The sequence below is a fragment of the Apostichopus japonicus genome, chromosome 22 (genome assembly GCF_037975245.1).
Source record: "Apostichopus japonicus isolate 1M-3 chromosome 22, ASM3797524v1, whole genome shotgun sequence".
Lineage (NCBI taxonomy): Eukaryota > Metazoa > Echinodermata > Holothuroidea > Aspidochirotida > Stichopodidae > Apostichopus > Apostichopus japonicus.
In genome coordinates this window covers 3,947,956-3,968,104 of record NC_092582.1, presented here as the reverse complement: position 1 = coordinate 3,968,104, position 20,149 = coordinate 3,947,956, and the positions used below count along the sequence as shown (strand labels likewise).

General features: G+C 36.2%; 1 protein-coding gene across 2 annotated transcripts in view; it reads right to left on the bottom strand.

Moving 5' to 3' along the window:
• The window catches only part of LOC139964237 (neural proliferation differentiation and control protein 1-like), a 125,685-nt gene that overhangs the window by 63,166 nt on the left and 42,370 nt on the right, over positions 1 to 20,149 (bottom strand). Inside the window, exon 1 of one of the 2 annotated variants that reach the window (XM_071965683.1) lies at positions 19,273 to 19,607. The exons of the other annotated variant lie outside the window; for it this stretch is intronic. Coding sequence (XP_071821784.1) covers positions 19,273 to 19,390 — 118 coding nt within the window. The 5' untranslated portion in view covers positions 19,391 to 19,607. Of the gene's footprint in view, positions 1 to 19,272; positions 19,608 to 20,149 lie in introns of those variants that run through there. 2 annotated transcript variants of the gene reach the window in all.

The window sequence follows — 20,149 nt, the reverse complement described above, 5'->3', positions numbered from 1 at the left end:
TTTCCGGCGATCTAGGGAGTATCTTTACTCAAAAACTGTCTGTACGCTCCGTGGTGGCGCTCCGCTTAGATAATGTCGAAAGCACCCCAACAAACCATCCTCGACCCCCCCTGACCAATACCCCTAGCTCCGTCACTGATCACATCCTAATAAGTCTCATGTGCTTTCAATTCTTTACATTTTGCTTCATTGACTAAAATGCTTTTTTTTCCTATAATGAAGATGGGCTTTGCAATTTATGCTGAAACTTACATAAGATGAACCTTTCAACATGACCTAAATCTGATCAATCTGATGACATTGGTTTCAATGTCAACATTGTTAACATTCTACCCGGACAAAAAACCATATAAAGAAAAAACAAAGGAGAAAATAAAACACTTCAGATGCAGGTCGTACTATGACATCACAGATTTACATAATGACAGCTACCAGAACAGACTTTTAAAGCTACAGTACAGTTTGACTATCTCTCGAAACGGAAGATTTTAGTTTATAGCTTCATCGGCTTTTATATTTGAAAAATCTTACAAAACCAATGGGAACCACTCAGGCAAAATGAAGTAAAGCTTGTCATATCATTGGTACTATATACTCAATGAAGAGGGATGTTAGAAAGAAGTAGGGTAGCTAGTCCCATAGCAACCAATCTCCAGTTAAAAGTAAACTGTGAGTTGTTAAATCTTAAAGCAGCATTTTGCATCCTTTTCTATGATTTTTCTCAACCTCACTGACTCCACTATGCCATAACGACATGCATAACAAGCTTATCTATTTAAATCTTACTTCAAATGGTGGCATAAAAGTCGAAAAATTTGCAACTCTCAACTTTGTTTTTCTCCAAGATATTTTCCATTGGGATCCAAATAAACCTCGCCCATGATATGAATATTTAAACACTATGAACATCATTGACCAATACGTAATACAACACCAAGCTTGATTTGTGAACAGTCTATATGGCAGTTGTACCAGGGAGTTCCATAACAACTCCCTGGTTGTACCAATGTAAAGTCTTGAATCTATTTTTAGGAACGGCTCATAACTAAACCTGCATCTCTGATTGGTTGAATTCAAATTACTGGGTTTGGGAGAACTGTATGCGATTAAATTTTAATGTGGAATTGTTGTGGACACTTTTCTCATTATCTGCAAATATCCTTAATTACTCGCCAATTAACGTTGTTGTCTGGGAAAAACTTGGATAATATCTTTGTTCGCTGTTTTGTGATTGATGTATGTAAAAAACTTGATGGACATGTCAAAAAAGTAGAAAACGGCGACCGAACGCAAAATGCTGCTTTAAGCTAGGGTTTACCATCAGAATATAAAAACTATTGCATGCCCTCTCTCCTCTCCCCCTCCCTCCCCCTGGGTTGGTACCAAATACACCACCCGGAATTTGTTGAAACTATTTCAGCCTGAGATTTGAGAGATATCACACCCTAAATACCTAGGTTTGCCATATTTAACTGCATGGTAGGAACAGGTGAAGATAAAAGAGCTGTTCGTGTTGAATTGTACAGGTATGCACTACATGCAGAGAGCCAAGCAGTGTACAATACATGATACCTTTTACAGAGTCATTTTCAAAATAAGAAACAACACACTTTGAGAGAAATATACAAGTTGTATAAATCTAGTGGTACACACAGTATGGCATGATAAACCATTTGTAAATCTTTCAACTGATATTGAGAGAATTTGGGGTCGTTTTTCAGTTATTTACATAATTTGCAATACTTCAAAATTAAATCCAAAGTAGCTGATAAAGAGTCTCATGTGATTGTAGGCACAAAGATTTGTTATCATTCAAAACACAGACAGAGACCTGTATTAGATGACAAGGAATGGGTTTCACAGTTTATATTAAAAGACAGACTTTATAAATACAATATGGTAGTTTATATTGGCCCCAAAGTTGGGAAGAACCAAATGATATAGCATTTCATCACAAGCAATCTCTCTATCAACAGACAGGGAACATTTAGGCCAAGCCTGTATGAAATGATTTAGAGTTATAAACACGAATGGAACGTGTCACCATCAGCTTTGGCCTCAAATTTAGGCTAAAAGTGGCTCAAATTACCGAAAGTACTTTTCCGGATATGTGCTGAACCTCCAGATTATTTTATGTCTCCAGACATTGAGGGGCTTAAATTTACAAAATTTAATGACCCTCAGTACGGAAAAATCTTTAGAAGGCTGGCCTAACATGCAGCTCAAGTTTGACCTTAATAGACTGATTCTTTTTAACTTTCAACGCACATTAGGGCCAACACTTGTCACCTTTAAACTAACAAAATCATAAGAATCTTATTAAAAAAGTTTTAAAAAAATAAAAAATAGAGTGAAAGCCAAAATGATTAACTGATTGTCTACTGTAGACAGCATTTGTAGGTAAATGTATCAAAGGTTAGGGGGGACTGACGCTTCAATCCTAGTAGCATCTTCTTCAGATGGGAGAAAAGAAACACCACCTTGATGAGCAGGAATTTTAAAAGGTCATATTTGAACTCCTGCCTTTATAAATAATATAGTTACATGCCTCTGGATCTTTTCAAACCGATATTACGATGCTATAGTTATATATCATTTAATGCCATATGTACACTGTACTTTGGTAGGAAGTTCACGCTCTGGCAGAATTAACAAATGTGCAAGGTCCTTCAGATCATCTCTAACAACAGTATATATCGAAACTATAATTTGTATAATCTACATATATGTTTTCGAAATGATGACATGTAACAACTGTATTTGTTTAAAACATAATTATATATATCAGAGAATCTTGGAACAAATTATGCTAGCATGTGAATGATAAATCTTATTGAGAGATTTAGATAAAAAGTGTTCTGTGATAACAGTCATAGACATTTTCACAATTTTAGCCACATAATTGCAAAATATTAATGCAAGTGCTTAAGAAATCTGCTGGCTAAATTCAAGTTCCCACTGGCATTTCCCTGATTTTACAACAAACATCAGTTTCTTGCACAGGGTAACAGGAGCAGCCCAGTAATATTTGCTAATAATCATAAAGAGTAATACATACAGGGTTTATGTTTGGTAAGTGTATAAATCAAGCTAATTTCTTGACTGACAATAGTCATCCAACACATTATGTGTTTATGTTCTTAATGTCTACTGGAAGAAAAATACTGCAAGTACCTTTTTTTTTTGCTCTACTGGCAAATGAAAAAATCCACTGGCATTTAGCCAGTAAAATAGCCTGAGTTTTGAGGCCTGGGTTGAATCAACTACAAAGCTATTCAGTGGTGAACTTGTCTTAAGGTGAAGCTTAACTGAGTGAACTTTCTGTGACTGATTCCTAAAGCTCTAATATGTCTTAATAGGCATGTACGGACATGCATCTCTGTTGCCATATGTCAAAATCTTTGCTCAATGTCATCGCTTGTGATACAATTTTGATGACTTTAATCTAAAGTAGCAGATCATGTTGGACTCCTTTTCTTTCGGACATGCATCTCTGTTGCCATATGTCAAAATCTTTGCTCAATGTCATCGTTTGTGATGCAATTTTGAAGACTTTAATTAAAAGTAGCAGATCATGTTGGATTTCATTTCTTCCTGTTTATAATCCAGTATGATATCTACTACCAGGCAGGTGGTGGATATACTTCAAGGAAAGGTGCTGGTCTTATATCATTTGAATTTCAAGTATCTCTGATATAATAATGTCATGTTAATACAGGAGTATGTGTAACCAGGATTCAATTGTGCTTGGTGAATGGGGAGGGGGAGGGGGAAGAGAGGGAGAAGAGAGAGGGAAGGGATCAGGAAGGGATCGGGAAGGGATTGGGAATGGAAGGGGTAGAAAGGGAGAAGGGAGGGGGGAGAGATGGGGACAAAAGTAGGGATTGTTGTTGGCTGTCTTCATTGTTCACTGGTTAGAATTTTGGGCTGACAACACAGCACTTTTTACAACAAAGTGACAAATCACTACCCAAAGCCTTCACTTTCATAATCAATGAAAGCCTGGGAATTACACAAACAAACTATTGTGTTAAATAATAACATGATTACATTGACTGTTTATATAGCTGCTGTATGTACAAAGTACAAACACCAACACAGCTGCACATACTAAAAGAAGCACATGTTTGTCATCGGTCCATATTAATCTATATATGTACATGTTTAATACCATGAAAGGCTTTAAAACCTGTACTTACAATTTCTAAAGTAAAGTTCGATAAATAGGGCCTTTACGTAAAATCCACACCGTAAAAAGTTCAAAATGATTTGATTTCGTTCTCTTCCTTTTTAGATCAGATTTTAAGACAAAGAAAGAAGAGAATGAGGTCGATAAATCAATCAATAAATCTGATAAAGCGGAGACATAAAAAAAATAACAATAAAGGAAGGGATTTTATAGAAACATCAAAAGGACTGCTATTTTGGTCAAAGTTTTAGTATTGTCTACACTAAAAATACTGCAAATGATTTCCACTTCTACAGTAGGTAAAAATTCATATCCTGATGGATTTTTAATAACATAGATATTTGGTGAAATATTATGAAATGATCCTAGAAACAGCAAAATGAGCAACATCATCATGACATATTAGTTGAAAAATCTGTGTTTTTGTTTTGATGGTTATTTCTTTCTAGTTTTACAAGGCACCAAATCATATATCCATCTACAGAAAGAAACTAAATCATTAAGATAAATCTGCACTTTAATCATGTCGAGAATTTTAAGCACTTTGACAGATCTACAGGAAACTGTTCATTTTGGGGAAGAGGTAATAGGTGTGCTAAAATCTTACCAGCTGTTGTAAGCTAAGTAGATTTTGTGCATAAGTAGAATGGAGACAGGTAAGGGAGGAGTGATGTAAATTTCAAGGACACAAATACATAACAAACTTAGCAGAAAATGTGCTATAATGACAACATCAATCAGCAAAGTGCACTTCCTGGAATGGTCAAGGGTTTATCTGGCAAAAGTTAATAAGTTTATAATTAATTACCTTTCAAACAAACGCATCTGTTCACATCCCAATTTGGTCATAATTTACTACAACTATGAATTTTCTATCGCTTCTAAGATTTTTCAATGAAGTAGTCTTTAATATTTCAAATTCTGCTGCCCAATCAGCAGTCAATTGATAAGCATCGAGAAGAAGAAGAAGAAAAATAACAGAAAAATAAATTTGGCCTCCAAATGTCAGATTAACATTTAAGCAGAAATTAAGCACACTCCCACAGACACTGTCTATATAAGACTGTAATGTCACAGCAGTTATTATTGTCGTCATTATAAGCTGACTTCCCGTACATACCGACCAATACTGCCATAAACAGCGTTGGTATTATTAGAATTTTATCAGTGGTAAGGGGGCCAAAAGCCTGGAGAGAAATTGCGTGGGCAATTTATGTTGGTCTCTCACCAGCCTTCTGAACACGGCGTGAGTGAGTGTCAAATGATGCGGTGTGAAATCCAAATCCAAATAGAGAGCTTATTAAAGTAAAATTATACTAAGATAAAAAGACAGAATACAATTTTGAAAACTGGGAAATTGTGGGGGGGAAAAAGTCACATTTATATAGATATATCTTGCAGATGAGGGTCCAAAAGTATTTACAATATAGTATATAATATTAAGGAAAACCATTATCAAATTAAACCCATTATTGATTGGTTAAGACATGTAATTATTCACAGAGGCTATTAACATTGATAGCTTGGATTTGTGTTTCCATCAAATCTTAACACAATTTTAGCCATTACCAAACCTGTAAATAACCCCCTTCCCCCTGCCACTCCCCATGCAATAAAATAAGAAAAACTACCTTTACAAGTCATAAAGATGTTTTTTCCCTCAAGAACTGACCAATTTTGATATATTTCTGTAATGGTTTATCAAACTATCCTAGATAAGCACGAGTACCTGATGTGTGGGTTGAATCTAATGAATCTAATGATGATGATTGTAACTCAAATGGCATTAAATAATTCTCTGTGGGAGGCTTCAATTTCTTTTCGGTGTGTTTTTGGGGGGCTTGTTGTTTTTTTTTCCTGATCTTCTTCAAACTATTTTGAAGATTGGCATTTACTTAGGAATATGTTTTTTTGCCCAAATTTCAAAACAAATATTTCACTAATTGATCAAGGATGCTGTATACATTTCATATCAATTCCAGTGGAATTTTTGTTTAAAAAAGCTGGCAAAATTAGCTCCTGCCAAGTTCAAAAACCATAAGAAAATCATTCCATTTACAGTAGATGTGAATTCAGTGTTTCCTGTTTCTTTGTTAATGAATCTTTTTTTTCTTTTTTTGCTGACAGAAAATGTGTGTACCAGACAAACATCACCTCTACATGGTTTTGGATAATTAATAAATCAATTAAACCACTTAAACTCAATTTAGTTGTCACATTTTCCTTCAATTCTATTTACACATTTTCTTTTGCCCATTTTTGACAGGGAAAAAGGTTGTTTCTACCATCTATTTACACAATCACTGTGGTATAAGCATATATACCCTCAGTGGGAGAGAATCAAAGTGCCAAATTAAATGAAATAACGCTTCGCTCTGGAACTTAAATGTCAACCATAACATTCCAATTCTTCAGAGCGCAATTTTGACGCGGGCAAGGAGAGATTAATTTTTAGACTTCCGAAGTTATGTGCCACGAGTGACTTTTTCTCAGTTATCAAATATATCTGTTGTGACACATAATTTATTCAATATTACTTTCATAATGCTTATTGTTTCATATATGGGGGGAAATATTTCGACATTTTTCTTCATAAAGGTCACATACCATTTGGAGATATCTGCCAACTGGACTAACATGTAACCATCTTTAGACATATCGGAAACGATAAAACTGACAAAACTTACTGCTTTCGGTCTCGACTTTACTTACCTCCTACACATACTGTACATACTCTGATCTAATCTAGTCTAAGGACTGGTTACACATTCTTGTACTCGCTGCACCCCCAGTGACCCCTTGTGAGGGTCAATGGGGGTACAGCTAGTGCAAGAATGGTACCAGTTAGTAGGCTAGTGTAGATCAGGGTTTGTATGCGAAAGGAGACAAATAAGAAAAGTTTGAGGTATAAATCAGATTTGGTTTCTTATCCCTCTGTTCTTAACTCAACATGGCGGATAGGAAGTAGCTAACTATGATCACCTAAGGAGTAACATCAGTAGCTGTCATCATGTGATGGCCACCCACACTAGATGAATAGAACACTGCTGGAAGCAGTTAGGAAGACAATTAACACATAATTACCAGGACACATTGTAATCAGTCAGTACTTAAAGTTAAACAATTCATAAGTGTTGAAATACTTAATGTAGAAAAAGCATGAAATACCATGGAGGTATAAGAATGGAGTTTGTATTTGTTACCATTGAATCAGTGATTTTTCAGCCTTTTTGTGACATTTCCAATAAGTCTAAAACTTTGTGATTTTTCTGTTTGTTTTCATATATCCTTGTACTAATACTCTATCATGGGGCTAACTAGATTCATTTCTCGCTTTGAATGTTTATCTCTTCAATTTGTCCATGATTTTACTGTTTGATTTAACACTGTTGAAGCAGATTTTGGAGTGTAATATGGTGAACATTTCAATACTATTCAATGCAAAAAGCTCACAATAAAGCTGCCATTAGCTAAGCCAATTAATATAGCTAGCTGCAACTTCAAATTCTCAATAATAAGAACAAAAAAATGTTAAAAAAGTTTTTTTTTAAGTCAAAGTTTGGGGAATGTCTAACTTTTCATATTGTGTGCCATTAAAGTACTTTGCACAAGTGCTTAAACAACCTAATTTTCATGGTCAGAATTCAAAGGAATAATTATAGACATTTGGAAAACTCTAGGTAAAGGTTTTAGTCAGACTGGCAGACAAACAAACACCTGCTTTTGCTAATCTATTATATTTAATAATTATGTTATAATTATTATATTATTATTATAATTAATCTGTATAGAGTCTCACACACCACGACAAAACGTCTTAGAATAGAGTCTTCGGATACTTTCTCAGACTCATCAGAATCCCATACTATGTACTTTGGATGTGTTTGAGTGTGATGTTAGAAGAGGAAGCGAAGATTACTGATGTACTGTACAAAATGCACTTTTTTATGACGAATGGCGTGAAAAATAACGGACACATGAGAACTCTCCAGGACTACAATATTCAATAATGAAAATCCCTGTTGAGATCTCTCAAGGTATCTTATGTCATGTGACAATATTACGAAGCTATTTCTTTTCGTTTTTGTTTTAAAGCATTCCAAGATCCTACTGTAGGCTAGCTAGAAATAATAATTTCAAGCGTTTTATGCATATCAAGCAAGTATGTTTTCTCAAGAGATAACAGCTAGTCCAAACATCTGTTATTACTTGTGGCGCCTGGAATTCAGCAAAATTGTGTGGCATTTCCCTTTCTTTATTTAAACACGTTTTGGTTCCAGAGGACAATGTAAATATTGGCGGCAATTATAAATATTTGACTTTCAACGGTAACAGATGTCTTCATGAATGCAATCAAAAACAATTTCTGTGTGTGATGGGTTTCTTTTGCTCAATCAAAATTTCTCTGTGAATGAAATGCACTTAATTATTCCTTGGCATGGTTTTGAATATATATACATATCTTAGTCAATGATATATGCAAGGAAACGAAATCACAAAGTTTTAGACTTTGAAGAAATGTCACAAAAAGGCTGAAAAATCACCTATATATATATACTGGCAACAAATCCTGAATACTCCATTCCAACACCTTCATGCAATTTCATACTTTATCTAAATTAAGTATTTCAACACTTATAAATTGGTTTACCTTAAGTACTGACAGTTGATTACAATGTGTCCTGGTAATTATGTGTTAATTGTCTTCCTAAATGCTTCCAGCAGTGTTCTATTCATCTAGTGTGGATGGCCATCACATGATGACAGCTACTGATGTTACTACTTAGGTGATCATAGTTAGCTACTTTCCATCCTCCATGTTTAGTTAAGAACAGAAAGATAAGCAAACCGAATCTGATTTACCTCAAACGTCTCCAATAGCATACAAACGCCGATCTACTATTGCTTCCAAATGTTATCATTCTTGCACCAGTTGCACTGTGCCCCCTCCCCCCCCCCCCCCATGAAGTGACTGGCTCTATCAGTAGATTATACCGAAAGTGTCAGATATCTAACATTGAGCGTAATCTACGGTCAGAGCCAGTCGCTTCATAAAATTTGAAGTACTAGTTCGTTCAAATCATAGCTAATGCTGAACGAGACGAAAAATAACTGGTTCAAGTACTATATACCTGTTTCATACACAGTAGCTTCTTCCATTGTTTGGATCTAAAAAATATATTGACATTATATTCATTTCATCTCACTCCGAAGGACAATGCTGCATTATACAATGATCTTTGATATGATTATTGATGGATTTACACAGCCTTGGCTTACTTTATTCTTTGCAACAAAAGTGATTCTTGAACCTTTGACAATGGTACAACCTTAGGAAGAGATATTTATAGGTAACTCCCAAATTAAACTTTACTTTCAGTAGCAAAGAGGTCGTAACTGCAGTGTATAATAGAGAAGATGTAGGGGACTTCAAATGCATTGTCCTTTGCTAATTATCAAAATGATGTACTTTCAGATATTCATAAAAGAAAACAAGAAAGAAAGAAAGAAAAGAAAGCAGGGTTTGGAGGTGAAAGAGGCAGAGATTTTTTGTTCCAAATTTTTATCTCAGTTATTATAAAACTTACTGGTTTATATATTTACGAGTGACCCACTTACCTGTCTCCCCACAACCTAAGCACCGCATTCTACCGTGTCTAGTATGCCCTGGTAATCTTTTAACACTGTGCACCCTCACTGACCCCTAGTGAACTCCTTCATATTCTACCATTCCAAAGTGTCTCACATGTTTTTCGTATTGGGAAAAATTTTCTTTGAAATTCGCCCGGATACCTTGGATTTTTACTCTAGAAGTTTCCTTATAGGAGTTCTAGCACTTCCAACAACCTTTTACAGCCTGATAAGTATCCTCTTCTTTAGGGAAGGGAGTTTTGGGGGCTGTTTTTTGGTGTGCACTCTCGCCCATGCGTTCGTTTTTTGTTAGCGTAACGTGGGTTTCTCAGGAAGTAGTTCCGCCAAACTACTTTGTTCGTTCGCCTTCTCCGCTTTGATACGCGGATAGGCATTTGTTTTCTTGTGTACATGTTTTCCAGCTATTTTAACCTCTCCTAAGATGTTTTGCTTGTTTCATGTACTTTCGTTACTTTTTTACGCTTTTAGTGTTGGTTTCACACTTGTAGCGTAGCTTGTAAGCCGCGAACCCCTATCCCATACTAGGCGGGATAGGCGGTTCGATTACGTTGTTGTTGTTTCATGTTTGAACCTTCAAATATTTGTATATATTTTCATGTTTCTCCATGTTTTTCACTACTCGTGCGCTTCCTAATGTCGGGAGTTCCACTCTTGTAGCGTAGCTTGTAAGCCGCGAGCCCCTATCCCATACTAAGGCGGGATAGGCGGTTCGATTACGTTGTTGTTGTTCATGTTGAACCTTTATATATTTGTATATATTTTCATGTTTCTCCATGGTTTTTGCTACTCGTGCGCTTCCTAAGGGAGTTTCACTTGGGGCGTACCTCGTAGCCTTGTTCCTCCCTTCCCGCTCTTTACGTGGATAGAAGGGTTCTCTCCCTTGTATACATGCTTCGTCCTTTTTTCTTCATGTATTCTAGTTACGTGTTCGCTTCTAAGTGTGGGAAGTTTTTTCACTATTGTAGCGTACTTTGTAAGCCGCGAGCCTCTAGCGGGGCGCGTTGTTTTTGTTACGTAACTTCACTCTGTTAGCTTACGTCCCACCCTACTTCCTCCTTATAGTCGTTCCGTTTGATATACGTTAGACTATTCGCCGTTAGTCTCTCCTTAACATGGCTTTTTCAGACATGTCTCGAAGCCACCTTAAATGTGTGAACTGTTCGTTGTTCCGAGACCTTTGTCTAGTCTGTATTGTTTTCACAACAGACAGTGGCAGCACATCGACACCTGGCTAGCAGGCCAGGACAGGTTAGATCTATCACCGAACCCACAGTTCCCCTAGAGGGAGTCGTAGGAGAGACAGGAGATGAAGAGGAAGTGAGAGAGTTGGTGGGAGTTGAGATGGAGTGGTGGAGAGAGAGGAGGAGAGTTTGCCACCCAAGGTGCCGGCGTTGTCCGGATGTAGTAAATATTAAAATGATTACAACTTTTGAAGGATCACGGTGTTTTGTCTCACTAATGCTCTGTGTATTGACTATAATATAATCGTGACAATTGTTAAACAAAAGAATCATTTTATTGCTGCATTGCATGAAGGAAAACAAACAAAGCACATCTCAATTACTTTTCAAATTCAGATAACTTCTGGCCCCCCAATAATTGGCCCCAAAGAAACTTTCACCAGGCCTTCAGACAAGCCCTGCAACACAAGTAAAAAAATTTCTCACTAAATCATAACTGTGGTTTTTCTTTTCTATCTTCCCTAAGCATCACCAAAAAAAAAGTGCTTTTCTGGCCAAGATGGTGACTACCATTTTCAACAATTTCCGTGAAGTATTCCTAATGGAAACTTCTGGCGGCTGGTTTCCGAGATTTCATCCAAGCACATCCCTCTGGGATTGTTCGTGATTAACGGATGCATTTTCAGAGAGTTGAAGGAGATGCTGGAAACTGCAAAATTAGGTCAGCACCTAGCCTACCGTTTATTGAGGTTTGCAGAGAAACATGAGCTTCAGTTTCAAGAGAACATCTCAATTCATCTCTAGATGAAGACAGAGAATTAATCCATGAATAATTAACATGGGAGTTGGACTCTTACTTAAAAAATAACTTGTTTTTTATTTACCTCACAAAAAAACAACTGTTTTCACAATAAAGGCTTTTAGTTATGGTAGATGAAGCAGTGGAATTACCAATGGACTGACAAGGTTAATAATATTCAAGGATTGACTTACAGGATATTACTGCTTGTACTGGAGATACAGCTGCTGATCTATTGACTTAAACATTGACTAGCAGCGCTGCATGTTGTGGAGGGAATGTTGTGGGGAGGGGCAGGGAGAAGGGGAGAGATGCTGTTTGGGAGAATGCTGTGAGGAAACAGGTAAGCAAGGAATAAAAAAAAACTTAGCTGATCCATTGACTTTGTATATACTGTGTGTTGACTTGTACAATTACTTGTAGGTTGTCTTGTGTATTGATAGTTGATACGCTAGGGTAGCTGAGAGTGCACAAGTATAGAAGAGGGGAGGGGGGGCGCACAGTGATAAAAGGTAACCAGTTCATTCTAGGCACAGTAGAATGAGGGGGCTAAGGTTGTGGGGAGACAGGTAAGCGAGGAGCGAAGTAAATGAGACAGGCATGAGATGAATGGAGTTAATAACCTACATTAGATCTGAACAGCTACGATGATGACTCATTGAAGTAGCTGCTGCATTGACTTATTCATTGCTTGGATAGAACCACTCAAAGCTATGACGAGGAAGAGGCAGGCTCAGTAAGGAGACCAAGACTGTAAAATATTGTGCCTCAATTTACCAATAAATGAATTTTACTGGCAAAAATTCAAACTTCAAAGTCAAGGAGAGAACTTGACCACTGGAAAATTTGTCCATCCTCTGCACCACCGCTCCACCCGCACCCACACCCCCCCCCCCCCGCCACACCAAAGAAAAGAAGAAAGTTTAACGATGAACGATGCAAAAATCATGATTTACTGTATCTGTTGACTCCTTTCATGCCAGCAGCAATATAATCTGCTTCCATCATTATAATTTACAGGTTCCAAAAATATTCAAAATATGACAAAACAGTAATACACACACTTTTTTGATTTGTAACCTTGACATTTCAAACAAGAGGCTCAACTTCGGCAGTGTCAAAGATGTTAAGCAACGTAACAAATGCAGACACTCCTTTAAATAGCAAGATGATAAAAAGATAACTTCCAGCAGAGATGTTAAAATAAGCTGGCTACATCTTTTGTTACTATAAATATGCAACACCAGTTTCAATTCCAGTGGATCCATTGACATTTTTATCACTGATACAGTATTTAAAGTAGGGCAATGGTATAAACTGTACAGAATAAATTATACTTTCACACTTTAAAAGCTCACTACTCTAGTCACTCATCACTCCATTATTCATATCAACATTTGGCAAGCATCTTTTCCAAACAAATACTGACTTAAAATGTGCTACAGTTGCTGTTCTTTCTTACAAATCTAGGCATTCTGTATAAATTTGCTTTATACATTATAAACTTACAAAGAGGAGTGCTGTCGAGATAAACAAATCTGTTGGCGATATCTTTCCGTGACTAACGTGCCCACATTCTGGGATTCGGCCAACATCTCTTGTGCAGCAAACCTGAACAAGTCAGGGAACTGCTTTAAAGCCAATTCTGACGCAGTAATTGTCAGATGAAACATGAGAAGGCTAACTACCGCTGTAGCTGAGTTTTTGATGTATGCTTGTTTGAGAGTTAAAAATAAAAACTGGCCAACAAAAGGAGGAGGAACTGGGAGCACTCTAAATGCCAAAATTAGTTGACTTTTTGAACAATCACTTCCGAGATTGTTTAAACTAAGAGAGATGATGCAAGGTGTCCGATTATAGGATGCTTGGAGAGAGTTGATTGCATGCTAGGGGGGTATAGAGGAGGTGAAAACAAGACAATCATCACTTTATGTACTGTTACGTTATGTACTGTTATGTACACGTTATCTACTTTTATGTACACCTTATGTACTGTTATCACGTTATGTACTGTAACGTTATGTATTGTTACGTTATGTACTGTATACCATCATGACCACAGAGTGGTAAAGGGAAGATAAGAGCTAATACTAAAGAAAATGATGATACATTGGCACAAAGTCAAAGTAAGTGATAATTCCATCTTTTCACTTGTGAGAGACATTTATGTAAAGTCGGAGGCAGGTTAAGAGTGGAGCGAAGTTAATAGCTATTTCATTATTTATAAAAAAAAACACACAAATTAGAAAGCTATCATTTCAATGCCCTTTTCATTTTCTCTTTTCTCTTTTTGGTGGTAGAAAGAGTAGGAGGGCGGTAGACTGGAATGGTCTGGTCACCGATACAGGTCAGTGTTAAACGGCTACAAAGTGCTCTAGACAGGGTAGAGTGACAGTGCAGTTATTGTGAGGGGACAGGTAAGACAGGAACAAAGAAAATTGATACTGGTTAAATATTTTTCTAATTGTTTTGTAATTAAAACCTTGGCTTTGTACCATTTTTGTTGCTATGCTGTATGTGAGGTAAAAATGACTAAGATAGGATACAGTAGTCTTGTACACATGTAATGTCATTGCAACAGTCATTCTTACAGCCTGCTAAAAACATAAAAGCCATGTTTTTCGATGCCTCCTCCCTAACGAATGAAATTTCCTATTTTTAATTAAAGCACTTTTTAGGACAACCAGGATATAGGTTAAACTAACACTTTGTCATTATTGCAAAAGTTGGCAGAGATTTCTGTCTCCAGTTCTCTCCCTTCCCCATTTTTTTTTTATTTTTTTGTAGGTTTTGGTCAGTTTAACTGAAGGAGAAAATTGTTTCCATCTGTGTAATATGAATGTAAAAAGTATTCACACTTACAAGGACAATAAAACTTGATGGCTCAATTCACTGTTTGCTAAATTATATTGATACAAATTGCCGCTAATTTGACACGCGTAACTGCATCTCATTACGTAGAAATCGTTAGATCTAACACCGGTCATTTAATATCATAGGCTGTTGAACCTAAAATCAATAAAACACAATTAAAATAAATAATTATTCCCACATATTGCACAACCAAGTATGACCAAATAAAACCAAATTAATTTATAAAATATGTGAAAGGTAATTAGTATTAAAGGGATATTGAAATTGATACAAATTATACTGCAGGGGACGACAGAACATCAAGATTGCAGAGGACACATTTATTCTAACTTTTGAAAAAAAATTCTATTCATGTCAAGCTGATCTAAAAATGTATAAAAATGCCAACATTTCATGGATCCACCAGCAAATCTCTCCCCCCCCCCCTCCCTCCCAGCCCCCAGCCATTTGGTAGGCTGCACAGAGACATTTGACCTTATCTGGGACAAAGGCCTACAGGATAGGTTCTATACAGGCAAGGGCTGTTAGTAGCTCTTCACACACCTGACAGTAGATAGTGTACTGTAGTGTACTGTACATAGCACACACTTTACCATACATACGGATGTACGTTAAGATACACATTCCGATACATGTTTTCAATAGTTCAGTGTTGGCATTTTTCAGTTTAACATGCTATTCTTTGTTAAACTTTATCAAAATTGCTTTCCAGGAAACTCTGAACCGCCAAATTTTCCCCACAGTTCGAGGAATCAAATAAGGACAATTAAACAAATCGAATACGGGAAAACTTATTGAGAGTGACAAAAAATGGTGGTTGGAGAATGAATCATGTTAATTTTTTTTTTTTTGCTTTCTGGTAAATTTAGGTACAAGACTGATAATCTTGTCTTTAAAAAAAAACGACAGGCAAGTATTGTCAATTGTTGATAGTCATTTTTGTTCTTCTTCTGTGGTAGGGGGTAGGGAGAGAAGGGGGAGGGGGAGAATAGGCTTGGAGAGGGATGGGAATGAAAAAAGAAACATGGCAACAATCAAGATGTGAACATTAAAAAGAAATCCATGGTCCTTAAGAGCAAGTTCTAAGTTTTCAAAGCTTAACCCAAAACACAAACATGCAAAGTTCATTAATATCCTCATTTACTGTACCATGGGTAAGCCTCTAATCCATTTAATCAATGAATCAATCATAGATAACACAAAGTACTAAGAAAGAACTTCCCCCCCCCCCACCACTGTCCCACTGATCTAATCTGATTGTTTGTTTATAGGATGAGATGAAAACAACAGGTTTACATTGTCCCAGCTTGTAACAGTGATAAGGATCGTTGATGGGGAGGAAGTATTAACTCTGAACTCTGTTAATATGAAACAAGTACAATCGCTCTGAAAATATATCACAGAATGAAAATTACCTGACACAAAAAAATTTATATTTAGAAGGCTGAGATCTCATGTAATGATTTTTTTCTATACTTTGTTCATTTATACTGTATTATCATGTCTGCATTCCAACTATTACATACAAAACAAACAATCACGCCCTTGTCTGACATGGTCGAAGCCTTCACTTCCATCACCCGCTACTAAAAACATTCTGTACTGCAAAGCATGGCTGGTTAAGGAATTTACAAAGGATATTTTAATTCCTGTCTCCATGCGACATGCAGTACGCACTCCGGTCTATCTAGCCTACAAAAGCTAGGAAAACTTTAGCAGAGCGCCCTCGCTGACCTACTACGGGGTCAACACCTACTTCCTGTTTCTCATTCAGAAAATAACACAATTTTGTACAATTTACTAATCTGCTTTATATTAGCACACACATCTTCAGCAGATGTACCAATATGTATGGTACAGGCTCAACAAAACTGGATTTATTTGCAAATTTTTGTAACGGTTAAGTCAAAAGATTGCTCTTGGGACTTGAAACCTTCTGCTAAATACCCTCCATATACAAGCCTACTGTATATATGCCCATCTTATGTTTCAGAATTATCCATAGGGGATGTATATTTCTCTTTTACATTGTAACACATTAAACAAAAACATGAAACATAAATATTTACCTCTGGACTATTGTTTTAAGGTTTATGTTCACAACCAAGTACCCCATAAAATAATGGAATCATCCACTTAATCTACTGTTTGGTATCATTTCATCGGGAGACCAAACTGCCTTGGATCTGTATTTTACACTGCAGAGCATGCAGAATACAGTTCAACAAAACATGAACTTTTTACACACATACGACACGATTGAATTTACGCTCAACGGAAAGCTATTAAAGTAGTGAATAATTAATGATCACATTAATTGTCTGATTTTATGGCAGAGAGCATTGTGAACATTGTTGTTGATCAGATGAATGCAATTACAGTCAACCAGGAAAATTTGGCAGTTTTCAAAATAGAATTAAATCAAATCAGATGACAGTGGGGAAAATAAGCAGAGAAGCACAAGAAGTTAAACTCAAATGAGATCAAATTATATATTGTTTCTGCCATCGTAACAGATAACAATTTTGTTTTTTTAAGTGTTTTGCTGATCAATGTACCTTTGTAAGTTTTTGTATGCTAATGTATATGACCATCCACACAGTACAGAGACTACAATTCAGTCAATACCTAATTGGTGTAGCCCTCCATATTATAACAATATTACCAGAATCATTGATTTTTATGGGTGTTTTCACATCATAACGATTTATCATATGACACTGAGTTACACATGTGTCATGGTGACTTGGCTAAAAGTGTTCCTAGTTGTAAGAGGAGAAGCTGAACACTGTACAAGACATAAAACACACACTATACAGTGTCGTACCATACATATATAATATGGATTCGTAAAGGAATGAATAACAAGAAATATTATATTACATTATATTACATTTTAGCCTCTCAAGAAGATCCTGCTAGGATCGAAACGTCAGGCCAACTTACTTTTACACATTCTCCTACAAAGGCTCTCTAGTGGATAAGCAGTTTGCTAACAGTTTTATTTTATTTTTATTAAGAAATATTATACACGGTATGATACAGTAAGCCACCGAAAACTCACAAGGAACAGTAAAATATGGAGAAAATCTAGAAAAGATTTATAGTCTAGCACTAAATAAATCATGCAAGATTGCATACACTTACTGTGTTGGACTGTCTGGTATATGATATTTACGGTATTTGGTTGAATACCTCTGTTTTATTCGTAGATAACTCACACATGTCAGTAATAGCCGAATGATTACAACAACATACTGCATAACGCATACATAACCGAGGGATATCCGATTAGGTGTAAATATTACGTATATGTTGGTCAGAGTGACATGCAGTTGCAATGCAAAGTTAACCTTAAAGTAGCTGAGGTTTTTTTATTATATTTTTAAATTTTCTTTTAGCTATTTTATGGTATTCAACAAAATCACATTTTGTTATTAGCAGACACATTGATAGTTCTCCCTTACAGTGTGGATTCTGTTTTTCAAGGTGTATTTTACATTAGCATCTGGTACTGGCTAGATTGTCTATCAATAAATTGATGAGAAAGTGATTAATTCCAGAAATCTAACTATAAAAGATAGTCCTTAGTTTTCATCATTCAATAAACACTATATAATGAAGGGAGTGGATAAATGATTTATGATCGGATTGACCGATTCCAATCGATTCTTCAATTTATCATCCTGACCTTATAGTATGCCACTAAATACATCACTAATTAGTGTGCTTATCCTTTGTAAGCCTAAATAAATTAACAGATTAACAAATGGAAAAGTTTTACAGCTCAAATACAAACCTAGTTTTTACATTAAAAAGATTAAAAATAAAGGTCAAATCTCTTCCGATTCAAATGCAAGCTAGATCTATTGTACTCCAATGCAAAAGGTCATTAGGTCTGAGTATAGAGTTCATAAAGATCATTAGAATTAAACCTATTAACTTATTACTATCCCAGATGTGCCAAACTGAAATCTCTTTCATGAACCATGCACACATTTGCATTTCAGAATTTTAGTGTTACAGAAACTCAAAAAAATATTTTGGGCCAAAAACGTTGGAATAATGCCTTCACTATTAACTGAAGCGCATATGAACAGACTTCAACTTCATGAAAGGTGTACATGAAATCAACACGTCTTTTTTATCTTAAAAAGACATCCACAGGGAGAGACAATGTGACAATGGTTTTTGTACATATGAGTTATTAGAGTACTTCAAAATGCAAGTGAAGCAGCTCAAAGAGAAAGATTTGAAGCCATCACCACAAATCATGTGGAAAAGTATAAACAAATACACGACTGTGCGGGGGAAAAGGTAGACTGATTAAAAAGCATTCACTCATATATTACATGTACATGGCAAATGAGCTCAACTTTTTCACCATAATGCCTGAGAAGAATCTTGCTGGATCAGTACCTAACAATTACTCATCTCCTCTCTGCAAACACTTTAAACTTTACTATATATTATAGGAAGGAGATATGTAACCTACTGTACAGGTTTTGGGTCATTGAGATGCATTAGTAGCGAGGAGACAGGTGACGAGAGGGCTGAATGAATAATGAAGATCTTACCAAATTTTTTCGACCTCAGGGCCCCTCCTTCAGTGGAATGGGTGAGGCATGCCAAGACGAGAAACAGCGAGAAAGCAGAGTAAATCCATGTATATCCGTTCTTTCCGAGGCCATACATGCTGATATCTATTAATATATATATTTCTTTTCTTCAAATTGTAAGCGAAGCAGAAATGTTTCCATTACTGAATCAAAACAAGGATAGGAAATTCCAACAAGAGTACTAACTGCAATCATGTGTACATGCAAACCACCACAGGTTGAAACCAGACCTCGTAGAACTGCCACCCAAATATGCGACTGTCAACTCTGAATCTCAGCCAGCCAACCACAGACGACAACAACGCTTCGGTCTTTTTGATTAGCACAGAAAATCGTGTGACATCATCAACGAGAAGTAGAGTTTACTCGGACAGGCATGGAATATTCGCTGTGGCGACCACGTCAGGGGACAAACTGCAACTCGTTAATATAAAAGGACATGGGAAACAGCTGGCTATGTTCCACTTGCTATTCCTCTATGTGTACAGATAAACCAAAATGGAATCTTCCACTTGATAAACAGGTGGAGAAATACAACACCTTTCCAAATATTCAATTGTCCATTTATTATTAACAGTGACAAGATTCTAGTCTTTTTAGTGTCAGTTTTGTTTGTTTGTTGTTTGTTTTTTATTTGGGAGGGGGGAGGGAGATATTTAATTAAAATAATTTTGAATTGGGAGATGAATTAATGTACAGGTGATATTGTAATGTAGGTGTGTGGTTTGACATGGAAGATGACGACGACCTAAATTTGTCTCAAACATCCTTGACACCAATTTTGAAACATTGAAGGAGTTTTGTAGGAAAATAAATTGCAATTGCTTCCAGATAT